This window comes from Plectrocnemia conspersa, unplaced genomic scaffold (assembly GCF_051122295.1).
Source record: "Plectrocnemia conspersa isolate PC_06_02 unplaced genomic scaffold, ASM5112229v1 ptg000012l, whole genome shotgun sequence".
Lineage (NCBI taxonomy): Eukaryota > Metazoa > Arthropoda > Insecta > Trichoptera > Polycentropodidae > Plectrocnemia > Plectrocnemia conspersa.
Genome location: NW_028277176.1, coordinates 2,801,662 through 2,815,170, shown reverse-complemented (window position 1 = coordinate 2,815,170; position 13,509 = coordinate 2,801,662). Strand labels below are relative to the sequence as shown.

At 31.7% G+C, this 13,509-nt stretch overlaps 1 protein-coding gene across 4 annotated transcripts in view; it reads left to right on the top strand.

Annotated features, from left to right (window-relative positions):
* LOC148227969 (agrin-like) overlaps nucleotides 1–13,121 on the top strand; it is a 497,006-nt gene extending 483,885 nt beyond the window's left edge. For 2 of the 4 annotated variants that reach the window (XM_088200279.1, XM_088200277.1), the window contains exons 10-24: nucleotides 161–406; nucleotides 4,403–4,552; nucleotides 4,619–4,858; nucleotides 4,923–5,069; nucleotides 5,646–5,788; nucleotides 5,862–6,183; nucleotides 6,589–6,756; nucleotides 6,841–7,210; nucleotides 7,287–7,499; nucleotides 7,642–8,039; nucleotides 8,317–8,563; nucleotides 8,636–8,800; nucleotides 8,920–9,303; nucleotides 9,941–10,305; nucleotides 11,666–13,121. In XM_088200279.1, the coding sequence (XP_088056405.1) occupies nucleotides 161–406; nucleotides 4,403–4,552; nucleotides 4,619–4,858; nucleotides 4,923–5,069; nucleotides 5,646–5,788; nucleotides 5,862–6,183; nucleotides 6,589–6,756; nucleotides 6,841–7,210; nucleotides 7,287–7,499; nucleotides 7,642–8,039; nucleotides 8,317–8,563; nucleotides 8,636–8,800; nucleotides 8,920–9,303; nucleotides 9,941–10,305; nucleotides 11,666–11,808 (3,701 nt within the window). In that variant the 3' untranslated portion in view covers nucleotides 11,809–13,121. Of the gene's footprint in view, nucleotides 1–160; nucleotides 407–2,345; nucleotides 2,700–4,402; nucleotides 4,553–4,618; nucleotides 4,859–4,922; nucleotides 5,070–5,645; nucleotides 5,789–5,861; nucleotides 6,184–6,588; nucleotides 6,757–6,840; nucleotides 7,211–7,286; nucleotides 7,500–7,641; nucleotides 8,040–8,316; nucleotides 8,564–8,635; nucleotides 8,801–8,919; nucleotides 9,304–9,940; nucleotides 10,306–11,665 lie in introns of all 4 variants that reach the window. The other 2 variants (XM_088200276.1, XM_088200278.1) reach the window with 2 other exon arrangements.
* Nucleotides 13,122–13,509: the final 388 nt, after the last annotated feature.

Below are 13,509 nucleotides of genomic sequence, written 5' to 3'. Positions count from 1 at the left end.
TTTGCGGTTCGGCTCCCACCGCTACCCACGGTTTCAATTCAGTTGCATTCGAATTAAGGCCGGTCGGTTGATTTGCTATCGGCGCACCAATTGCAACTGTAGCTGAAATTCCTCCAGCCGTGCAATTCTAGCGATTTATATATATTTTTGTGTATTTCAGCTCTGTGCGAAAACGTGGAGTGTAAATTCGGAGCGAGGTGCTCGGCCGGAGAGTGTATCTGCCCCACTGACTGTTCGGAATCGGGTGCAGAGGCTGTCTGCTCCAACACCATGGTCACCTACCCCAGCGAGTGTGAACTCCAAAAGGCAGCCTGCGACCTTCCTAAAGGACACAAGCAACTACACGTCATCTTCTATGGAGACTGCAAGGATCGATTCGCAGTGGCAGGACCACCCATCGCTCTCAGTAATACAACCATCAATATTTTTAATGGGGATTCATTTTCGATTCTCTCAATAACTCTATACTCGATACTTTATATTTATTCTATACATAATATACTTAACTCAGCTCATTATTTAACTTTATATCAAATTACATAACTCGTATACTACCACTAGATATATAATATAATACATAAATTAGAAACATTCTCAAAAGTTAACAGTGAGTCGTTTAAATTATTTTGTAAATGATTAGACTCATAATCATTGGTGTTGTTTAAATAGTATATTTGAGAAATACTCAGCCTAATTCATAGTAGTCAATCTATTATATATTTCATACATAGAGACGCAATTTTAGCAATTAACCCTATAGTTGGCGAAATCCGATATATTGCCTTTTACTGCTTTGGCGTGTATTGCTGCATTCGCCGTCATAATTGCAAACAGAATCGAATATATTTTAATTGGACTGTAGGATATTGTATTTTATAAATAAAAATAAAAATATATTTTTTTATTGTGCAATACATCGATATTTAGACAATAATGCAAAAAGCTTAATGCGTTCTATAGCACTAGTTAAGTTGAACTAAGAAATGCAGTTTAATAGAATTCCATTCTATCACATTTACTTGCCAACATTACGTCATTACCAATACAATAGACCAGTTTTATAAGTCAGTGACTGATACTTAAAATCCTATAAGAACCATAGTGTTGTTTATCGTGTCTAGGAGATAAATAGAAAGATAAATCACCAAAAACCGAGAAATTTTATTTTTACCAGCACGAAAGTCTGTGCTAACTTATACCCGAAAGACCTGAGATTGAATCTAGTCTGGAAGATCGGAAATAGTGATTATTATATAATTAAAATTCGTTCATCACAGATTAGGATCTAATAGGTATTGAAAATAACCTTTAAAATCGTTTCCGAACGCGGATAAAACACACAGCATCTCACTAACATAAAAACTCATTCTGGCGATTCGTCACATTGCTTTTGATTTATATAATCAATTACATACTAATTAAATTTAATTAAAACAAGTATTTTTTATATCAATAAATTAATTAAATGCTAATTCAATATTTTGCTTCAATTAAAAAAAATACACATATAAATTTATATTATATAATTATGCGATGATTTTTATCTTACCTTTAAAGGTTTTCAATATCATTTTGTTCATTAATATTTGGAAAATTCATTGTCTGTTTTTATACAGAAAAATTGCAATGTCAAATATAGGGATTGCAATACCGTTAATACCGATATTGGGTCAATGTAATGAAATACCGGTAGTATCTCAAATATTTCATCTTATTTGTTGAAAACGATATCTTCATGGCTTAGAACTACAACTCTCATACTGCTTGAAAGCAAAAGTGTAGAATAAAATGGATATTTCGGCTCAATTTTTTAAAATTTAATTAAACATGTTAGATATTTTTGTATTTGGTTTATCTCAAGCAAATCTGACAATACCTAGCAGTTTCTAGTAATTATGTTATGTAACAGAAAAATGAACGCGCCTTTTTTATGATAAGGATGGCTGGCGAAGTGAATTTTTTTTTTTTTTTTTGCAATACGTACGTATGAATCAGACGCATGTAGTGAAATATCCTTTCTTTGGCTCGCTCACAAATCAAGTCCCCGATTTACCGTGTTATTGGGGGTCTACTGTATTGTACTTAAAACAAAATAAAAATACTATAACCTACATATATCGTAATATTTACTGTTTTTTGGTGAAACCTACTGAAGCAATAAACATATGTGTATGTTAACAAAAAACTAAACGTAAGTAAAATATATTATATATCAGTATGATACATATATTTAAGATATTATCTATAGGTCGTATCGAGTATTGAGAAATTGTAATATCGACTTATCTACCCATCTATAACTAACTAAACTAACTTTCTGCTTAACTAACTTTCATTATTAACAGCAACCGCGCTACCGTTGCCTTTTCCGCCGATGGGTAACACCTTATCCGAAATGGACATGGAAAACTCCACCTCGCTAATCATGGTGACTGATTATCCCGAGCACTCTCTGAGCACCTTGGAACAACTGGCTTGCAAAGACATTCACTGCGACTACGACGCTACTTGCGAACTAGGACCTGATAACCTACCCAAGTGCACTTGCATATTCGACTGTCCTTTGGACGAGAACAACGAAGACTACTTTCCCGTGTGTGCTTCAGATATGAAACTGTACACCTCTATGTGCGCCATGAGGATGGAGGGGTGCCACAAGCAAATCGAGTTGAGACTGAGACCCCTCGAACTCTGCAAAGGTGATGGGAGGTTGCACTTTAAAATTCACAAAGAGTACACATGCATACATACGTAATTACAAAACGGAGTCCGAATCGAAGGGATGCTTTATTTATTCACAGACTCAACTTTAAAAGGGATTCACGTAGTATTTCTTTCATTGGGTTACGGACCCCTTTTTTATTGAGTTATCCACTCTTGCACGTTTCGCTCCAGAAAGAAAACTTTGTGGAAATCCCTAGAATGCAAATCTTTTGCGTGAGCGCTCGGGTGTAAAATTTTGATTCTTATACGATTTTTTGCTGCGATTCCAAATCACGAAAACCCTTACGAGTGCATAGTTTTTGCTTACTAACTTTAACCCAAAAAATACTAATGTTACGTATGAATGTATTCAAACGTTACGTTGCTATATAAGTCCTGCATTTTTATTATATGTTTTTATATTTCCAATCGTTCAGATAAACTCTCCAAAAAGAATCAGTTTAACTGTTTAGTCGATGCATCAAAATATATTTTAAAATTGAGTTGATATTGTACTTATAATGTTCTCTAAATAAAATAATAAAAAAAGATTAGCTTCAAAGCCTTTTGAGTTAGTACACATGCATATGTATTTAATATCTGTATTCACGTTCAATCAATTACACGAATCTCTAGTATTAATTTTAAATTTAATTATATATATTGCATAGAAATCATTTTGATGACTGCCTTCAGTTTTTACTCATGAGGAGACATTTATACCACTAATAAGATAGTACATTCTTAAAAGCTTATCAGACAATCAATTGCTACAGTATCTTTACATATCGTAGATCACTCCTTTAACATTTTTTCTAAATTATCTTAATGATATTGAACAGATTGATTGTTATATTTACATACATAGATCAACAGACGGTTCTTCAGAAAGAGTACACAAATATAATAAAAATCAATTTCAAATAAAAACAAAAATATCTTTGTTTAAATCTAAACCTATGTATATAAGAGTTTTCTGGCATATACTTTAAACTTGTAAAGAGCTACGATGTATGCCAAAACTGTAAAGGGAGGAGTTTATTATTTTCTAGGTCATAAAGTAATTCAAAATCTATAGTATACAATATAATATAGTACATTAGAGTGAATATTATATAGTATGCCATAGTAATAAAGTAGGATGACCGTAGGGTTGGGGTTCAATGACCATATTTTTCTCATTGTCTTTGGGTTCAAATGATTTTTTAATTTTAATAGTATTGCATTTAATATAAATCACGTTTATATTATAATTGGGTATCTTAAATTTAAAACAGGGCTTCCTAATGAGTAAAATTTAAGAAAATATTAAAATTTCTCAAAGGGCAAACAATTAAATATATACGTAGATATACAAAAATATGTTTTTCGTTTATATTGTCATGGCTTGGGTGTCATAGTATTTATTTTTTACAAGAAAATGATTCGTATGCAGCAACTTGATTCAGTTCACGTACAGTTTGAATATTATATGTGCTGTCAAAGTCAAAGCTGGGCCAAGATTGATGTAAAGAGGGAAGCAGCTGATTTCTTACTTTTCTTAAATTTCAAATATCACTTCATTATATATTAAAATATATTGAAGCATATATGTACAAATATTAAAGATGGACAGAACATATACAGCAACTTAAAATGCTTATACCATACCTCTAACTATATATTACATTCATATATTAACAATAATAAACCGGTTTAGGTATGGAATCGAGGCCGTGTGGTGGTGGACATCTCATGTTGGACGGTTCTGGTCAGGAATTGGACTGTGGAGGTGGTCCTGGAAGACGAGACTGTCCCACCGGGAGCTACTGCCATCAAACTGCCACAGCGGCGAGATGTTGCATCAAAAGTAATAACACTAACACCACCAAAACATTTAACTGGACCTAATAATAATGCTTGTATCTACCCTCAGATGAAACTTTACAACGGAAAGCTTGCGAAGAAGTAGCGGCTGGGCGTACCGGTGGGGCCGCAAACGTTGGCTGCGTCACTGGATGCGGTTGCCACAGATTAGGTGCTATCGCTGATGCCTGTGAAACAATTTCTAGACAATGTCCATGCAGACCTGGCGTCGGAGGTCTTAGATGCGATAGATGCGAACCTGGATATTGGGGCTTGCCTAGGATCGGCAACGGTCATAAAGGATGTATCCGTAAGTACATTACATGAGATATATCTATAAAATTCGTTGATGTACCAATAACATAAATCTTCAGCTTGCGGATGCTCAATGTTTGGTTCCGTGAGAGAAGATTGTGAACAGATGACGGGACGCTGCGTTTGCAAGCCAGGAATTCAGGGTCAAAAATGTACGCTTTGCACAAATCATCAAGAGATACTCGGTCCTAATGGATGCTACAATGGTAATTTAAGACTTTTATATACCTAGTATTAATCCTCCATAGCAGCTCTTACAAAATCATAGATTGAATCTATTATATAGTCATCTTTTGTCAGCAGTATCATGTTGTTAAATCATATCTTTTCTTTTTTACTAATGGTATATGTCTCTCATAGTCATTGTAGTGTAACATTTGTTCTTCTCCTCTAATGTTTTATCAGCATTTCTTTAGTAGTATCTAAGAGTGATTACATTTAATCAAATTTTCTCTTTGACTGTAAATATAATATATTTATCTAATTACCTACAACAAATGGTTATTTGAACTCAATTGACAAAGAAGAAGCTTACAGTTATCAAATTAAATTCTTAAGTTCCCTAAATCAAATTAGATTACTACAGCACAAACTAACTCTGAACTACTATCACAAACTAACACCGCAATTCTTTTAAAGTTTTTCTCAGTATCTCAATTGATAATAAAAAACCTTGGTAGATTAATATTTTTTTTCTATAAATATGTAAATTATAAAGGATATTAAAGTTACAATTATAACATATAAAGATCAAACTTTCTAAATATAATAATCATCCACAGCTGAAACTGGAGCTTTAGCTCCCAAAACTTGCAGCGACGTTGTGTGCTATTTTGGAGCTGTGTGCGTTGAAAGCGAAGGGCGTGCTGCTTGCCAATGTCCAGCAGCTAGTTGTCCGACTGATTCAACTGATCCTTCAATGCTGGTGAGTCCTAACTATTATATTAAAATACAATTGTTTCTACACATAAGTTTGGATAAAAAAATTGTTTCCGTAGGTTTGTGGCAGTGACGGTCAAACATATCCTTCGGAATGTCATCTTAAGCTCCAAGCCTGCCGCACTCAAGAAGACGTGGTAGTTCAAGCTTTTGGAATTTGTAAAGGCCTTGAAGATCCTACAGGAACTGCTCTACCATCAAAACATTACTCACCCTTACAATTTACTCAGCAAGACGACACAAACTTTCCATCTAAATCGACTAGACATCTCCTTGTACCAGATCCGAGAAATTATTACAATACATATGGTAGAGGATATGAAGTTAATAAAGATAAAGACTCTACTAGTAGCTTAGATGGAGAAAAGGGACAACATAAAGGTATTAACAATAAATATGTATATTTCCTTGCCCATCTTTTCTAAGGTTCAAAATTAATATATAAGTTCGTTATACTATAATATAATCCACTTTTTGCTTTTATGATATACTTTTTTAAGTCAAAGGCAAATCAAAATAAGATGGTTGTCTTAAACTTTAATAGAATCCAAATATTCAGAAATACCTAGCCTCTTATTTCTTATTATTTATTAAACGTTCTTAAGCAACCAAAACTAATTATACAGTGGCTAAAGAGGAATAACACAGCATGAATTTATAAAATGATTTATTTAATGGCGGTGGACTGAAACGGAGTGTTACAATAAATCTGCAGAACTGATTTATAAACATCCCCCAATAAATCCTGATACTTTACTGATCTTAATATTTTATTACAATTTGTAGTTGGATATCGTCCAACACCAGCTACAGTACGAGTACCACCAGCGTTAGTTGGTGATCTTTGCAGCAATCACGCCGATTGTTTGGTAGTTCCGAATAGTCAATGCGAAGGTGGGGCTTGCATCTGCCGACAAGGTTTCATAGCGGCTTTGGATAGACGTAAATGTTTATGTAAGTACAAAATATTGCAACAAAGCATGTATTTACATATGTATATAAATAAAACAAATAATTTTATATTTATATATTCTTCAGCACTGAACGGAGAGACTCCAACTACGACTGAAGAACAAAGAGCTTGCAACTCTGAGCCTTGCTTGAATTTCGGTACTTGCATAGATCTACCAGAAGCAACTTTTGCTTGCATTTGCGAGCCACAATACACTGGAGATTTGTGCCAAAACACACTATCGATGCCGGATCTTGTAAGATACATTGAAACGCCTTCATTTGACGGAAGATCTTATATAAGATTAAAACCGTTGAAAGCGTATCATAAGTTTAATATAGATGTACAATTAAAAACGTTTTCTGAAAATGGTGTTATATTGTACGATCAACAAAAGGCAGATGGAACTGGTGATTTTGTATCGCTTGCATTGGTTAACGGCTTTGCAGAGTTTAAGTATGTTTAATTCACAATAAATATGTTTTTATGTAATATATATATAAATAATAATAAGTATTATTTATTTTTACAGATATAATTTAGGCGATGGAGTTGTGACTTTGACATCATTAGAAAAGCTATCGCTTAATGAATATCATACCATATCGGCTAAAAGATATCATAGAGATGGAATACTAACTGTTGATGATATGGAAGATGTTGTAGGACAATCAGTTGGTAATCTAAAAGCTCTTGATCTTGTTGAAGACACGTTTATTGGAAGTGTACCAAGTAATTTAACTAGGTGTGTATTAATTATGTATTTTTTAGTCAAAATTAATCATTTTCATTTGTATATCAGATTTCTATGAAATAGCCAATGACCCTTTACTTTTATTATTATTCTAAATAAATTGCTAAGCCCCTTTACTATTTTACATTTACAGAATTTTTGATAACATCGGTACAAAGCATGGATTTGTTGGATGCATCAGACATTTGCGTATCATTCGTCATCAAGTGACTAAGAAACTAGGTCGTGAAGATTCAACTATGCTAGGAATGGAAAATATAAGAGAATGCACCACAAATCCTTGTGTTAGCATGCCTTGCTTCAACGGTGCCACTTGTACAGTATCAAACGATGATGAGACGCAATACTCATGTATATGCTCTGAAAACTATAGAGGAATCCAGTGTGAAGAAAAGATAGATCCTTGTGATTCAAATCCATGCGGCTATGAAGAAGGAGTCATTTGTGATTCGTCAGTATCGGAAGGATATTTGTGCAAATGCTTGTTTGGCGGAAAATTGATGACAAACGGAGTCAATACATGTTCATATGGTAATTATTATATTTAATCGTTTTTTATGAGGATGTTTACAAAGTTTTAAGTTTCGTTTCATCATGATCAAGACTATACATTTATTCCTTAGAAAAACATGTAAACATCTTCCTTTACCTGTTGTTTATTTAAAATTATTTATGGTTGAGATTCACATTCCATTGAACAAATTTCTTAGCAACATATTATAATATAGATTAATCTTAAACTCGATAGATTAAACATTTATTTCTAACTAATTAATTTTACATTATAATACATTCCTTTAAATTCCAGAACACTCAAACACTCAAGAAACATTCATTCCTGAATTCAACGGCTCAAGTTATCTGCAACTTCCAAAACTAGACGGACTATCCAACGCATTTAGAATTGAGATCTGGTTCTTAACTAAGAAGTTATCAGGAATGTTATTTTACAATAGTCAATCATCAAAAGGACGCGGAGACTTCATATCTATAAACTTAGTAGATGGATTCTTACAGTTTAGGTTCAATCTCGGTAGCGGAATAGCAAACATATCGTATGTTAAAGACATTATTTATATAAAAGTCTACATATAAGTTTCTTTATGTATTATTTATGTTTTTTACAGCTCACCTGATAAAGTATCTAAAGATAAATGGCATCGTGTGAAAGCTTACCGTACTGCCCGTGATGGTGTTCTTTTACTAGACGATTTACCTGGAATTCGTGGTAGCTCTGCACCGCCTCTCACAGAACTAAATCTTGGACAGCCACTATTCTTAGGATCATTACCGTAAATCATTAACTAATATAATGAATAGAATAAGATTTATAGCAATTAAACTTAACTAAACAGCAACTTCACATTTAATTTAATAGTATTTATTTTAATACCATGTTTATGGTTTATAGATCACATATGAAACCTCATCGGTTGTCCGGTGTTACGACCAGTTTTATCGGTGCCATACAGCAAGTCTTCATCAATTCTATTCCATTGATTTTATACAACGAAGATACAGTCCAGTGTTCAATGCTTCCGAACGAAGATATCTTACCATGTGCTACAACTGGAATAGTAAAATATACTGGCTTCCCTTGTCTGCATACAGCAAATCCTTGCCAAAATCAAGGAACTTGCATACCGATGATGAACGAATACAAATGTGTTTGTAAAAATGAGTTTGAGGGAAGGAATTGTGAAGTCAAACCATTTATAGAAGTAATAGATAATCACACACCCATCAAGTTTGATGGAGAAACTTTCTACGCATACAGAAGTCGAGGAGGAAGAAGGTATATAAATTATTTAATAATTAATTATTGAATAACTATACTTACTGCATGATGATTTGTGCATATGCTATGGTATTTGATGTACAAATAAGCTTTAGTATTTTGTTCTTCAATAAAGAGAATATATTTATGATTTTTTTGAACTGTTAGCTATGGTTCGAATTGCTTTACGGGACATGGTCAAATATTTGGTCCTTTAACTTCCACTCGAAAAAACAATAAAAAGGTAATGCCACGGATTCGTAAAGAGACAATTCAAATTAAAATAACAAAATACTAAGACTCATTTGTGCATCTTGTTAAAATTTAACTATAGCGTTTGCTCATGATTCTCTAAAATGGTTCGGTACTAACATTTAACACATATTTCAGTACTAATAGCATGAAGAAATCGTCAAAAATCACCAGCTAACATCAAATCATATACATTAGCTAAATTAAACATCATTTTGTCTTCAATCTATACTTAATTATACATAAAAATATATATATATACATATATATAAATATTAAGGAATTCTTCATGTTTACCGCTTCCAATAATTAACATATCTGTGAGTCTTCTTTGTATTAAAATTATTATTCTATATGTTATTGATATGGATAATATTTTAATACTGTTGTATAAATTTTACAGAAAGCATCAAGATCGTGGTATCCGATTTGAGCTCAAGTTCAGAACCACAGAAAGCTCAGGTCTACTTTTGTGGAGAAAGAAGGGCGGTGTCGGGCATGGAAACTTTTTGGCGTTGGGAATTATCGACGGTTTTGCAGAGTTGATCTTTAGTGATTATACCTCTTTTGACAATGAGTCGAATCGCAGTGAGAGGTGGTACAATTCTGTGAAATCTGAATTGCGAATAGACGACGGCGCTTGGCATATCATAACAATTAGAAGACGAAAGAAGATGGCTTTTATGCAGATCGATCTACAACCACCGAACAAAGGATTTGCACATCTGCCACTCTTGAATTCAAAGGCGAATCCGAAACTATGGATTGGTAATTATGTTTATATTATCTTTCAACTAAGTTAATAAATAAGTTATAATCTTACTATTCAAGAAGAATCATAATCAGTGGCGGATGAAACTTTTCGTAGGCTCCAAGCGCAAAGTTGGGTTATATATGTTATTGCTAAAATGTAAATTTTGAAAATGCATACATTAACTAGACAATGTATGCACTGTCAAATCACTTTTGTTACAGTATACACAAAATAATTTATAAACAATGTAATTATTGCATGCTCTCACGATTTAGTGTTTGACAAAGTATGTAAAATTAAATAATTTATATATTTAATAGGTATTTTCAACGATTTATGTAGGGCAAATCTTTTTGCTAATTTATATAATCCTCTTTTTAAGTAGATTCGTTGCAGAGAGTTATTCGTGGAGTGTTAACAGTTCTGACGAACGCTTGCTTGCTGCGGCTCACTCGTATCTAGCCTGTCCAACACTATTTTTTTTATTAGCTCACGTCGGAGAGCTCACAAACTCACTAGTTAAGTCATACATTATCTACTGAAAGAATACACAAAATGTGACATTGTAAACTTTAACTAAAACCCATAGTTAGTGCAAACTTTGTCTAGTCATTATGTAATATATCGAAATTTAATACTTTAACTATAACATACACTTATATTATATATAAATTAGCAATAATTCTGTAATCTGTTTTGTTTATTCTTAAATTGTAATGTAATTATATCTGAAAAATAGTGGATTTTCAAGATTGTATTTAAAGTTGAGCACTTGAAAATCTGTTGAAAGCATCGAAAATTAACTGTGTTAAAATAATGGAAGAATTACTATATAGGGTCATTGATGATAGTGGAGTTTTATTATTAAATATTTCATATTGATGATAGTGGAGTTTTATTATTAAATATTTCATATTATGAGCATGCAAACGTCTTCTTATAGTGTCGCATGATAAGTATACATCTTTCTTCTCTAATACTGCTTGTCCAATTCTCAGTGATAGTCGAGTATTGTTCGTGAACACTCGCAGAATCAGTTTGTCCTCACTTTTTATTGTTTTCTTCATGGAGCCATGTTCCAGCAGGTCATTTACGTTTTTGACATCCGAATACTGTTTTATACACTTATTTACAAATGCTTTAGACATATTCATGTAGAATAATATACTTAGCAGCTGCTTCTCGGGACATTTTCGGTTCTTTCGGATGTGTACAAAGGAACACAGCTGAAAATCGCGATGCGTATGCTGCATTCATTGCAAGATATATTGTTTTGATACGAAGGTCGAATGACAACTGAGATTTCCTGTGAAATTTTTATATACTATTTATTATTTTTAATAATCATGACGTATTTGGGGTTTTTTTGTTTAGGTGGAGCACCTTCACTACCTGTAGGATTGCCAACTCAACTCTACACAGGGCTCAAAGGATGCATTGCCAGTATTAAGGCCAACTCGCGTCGTTTGGATCTTCACAAGCCAATCGGTCAACACCACGACATAGAAAGATGTTGAAAGTGTCGTTGTATTCTTTTAAAGAACTGTGATTTTTTATTATGAAAAATTGTTTGATATTTATATACGATTCCGTTTTTAGGAATTAAAAGCATAGTTAACCTCTATTTTGAGCATTCATAATAAATCTATCATATTGTTGGTGCTGCAATCGCGAAGAACAACTGTTCTCAAATATATTTTATTCAAGATAAAATTATATCAATAATATATCAAAATATATTCGACGAACACAATTTGTACATTACATACAAAAAATTATGTTTGTATATAATATATAAATAATGTAAATAAAACAGATAAATGTGAATTTCATTGCGGTAATTGTACATAATGTAAATTTTATACGAGAGAAAACAAAACATATTTGCTATTGAAACATTGTATATAATGATTATTCTATTATGGACTGGAATTGATCTATTTTATTATTTAGATTTATGTTCATAGCACGTTAAAATTGTAAAAAGTAACGGATATAGCGTCCGATAATGTGCTTCTTCTTGAAATGTCTTCTCGCTTCTTCTCCGGTAAATAATAGCTTTAAGACGAGACATTGTTAGGTTTAATTAGTTTTATTTCTTAATTTTGTAACGCAGCACAGTAAACGTTAATTATTCAGAAGACTGATGCAATCTATTTGTTAATTTCGGTTCAACAAATTTTTTGTATGCACCTATACGAATATTGTAATGTACGAAACAATTTTTTTTACCGACAATAACGATATCTTTTTTACTTTTATTGTATATAAACTAAAGTAAGACTTCCATTTTTCATAAGCTTTTTTACGTATTGTTACTTTTATATAGTACTAAGCCTTTCACAGTATTATAAAATGAATAAAAATCAGCTGTTTACTAACTACTACATATCATTTCAATTGAAAATCATCATTTCATACATCATAAAAATATTTTAATTTCATATTTTTATATATTTTTAGCTATTTTATATTATTTCATTGTATATAAATATGTATTAAATATTAAAAGTATATTTAAATCGTATTCAAAATCAAAACATTCCAATAATACGGGTTTAATCTTCTGTAAATTTAATCAAAGCCCTTTATAATAATATTTTATTTTATACTACAATTATTTTTTATTTTTTATTTATATATTAATTAAATGAGTGCTTATTCGTATTTTTTGTATTAATAGTAATTTTCATTTTTACATCAAAATTGAACGTCAATCGATAATGTAACATGTAACATATCTATACTAATGAAAATAATAATAAAAATGTGGTACATACAATAAAATATATAAATATGATGTAATAAACGCAATATGATTCATTGTTAAGATATTCCCTGTATATTATATGGTTGAATAAAAAAATATTTTAATGTTAAAATTATATTTTTTTTCTTGGTCTGAGTCTAAGCTTAAATGTAAAAAAACTTAATATTCTAATAAACCATATACACGTTATATAAGTAACACTACAAGTAGGATTGGTGAATATAGATGAAGTTACTAAGAAATGGAGTAATACATAAATATTTTTATAAAGGTTGTAAACTTGGATGAATTTTTTAATAAATATTTTTATTCTTGACTCATAGATGTCTACATAAAAATAATAAAACATTGTAACTTTATATAGGTAGATTTGCTCCAAACGAAATAGTCCTAATTTTTAATATGTATAGCATAAAATTCTAGACAATTTTCAAATTAATGATCAATA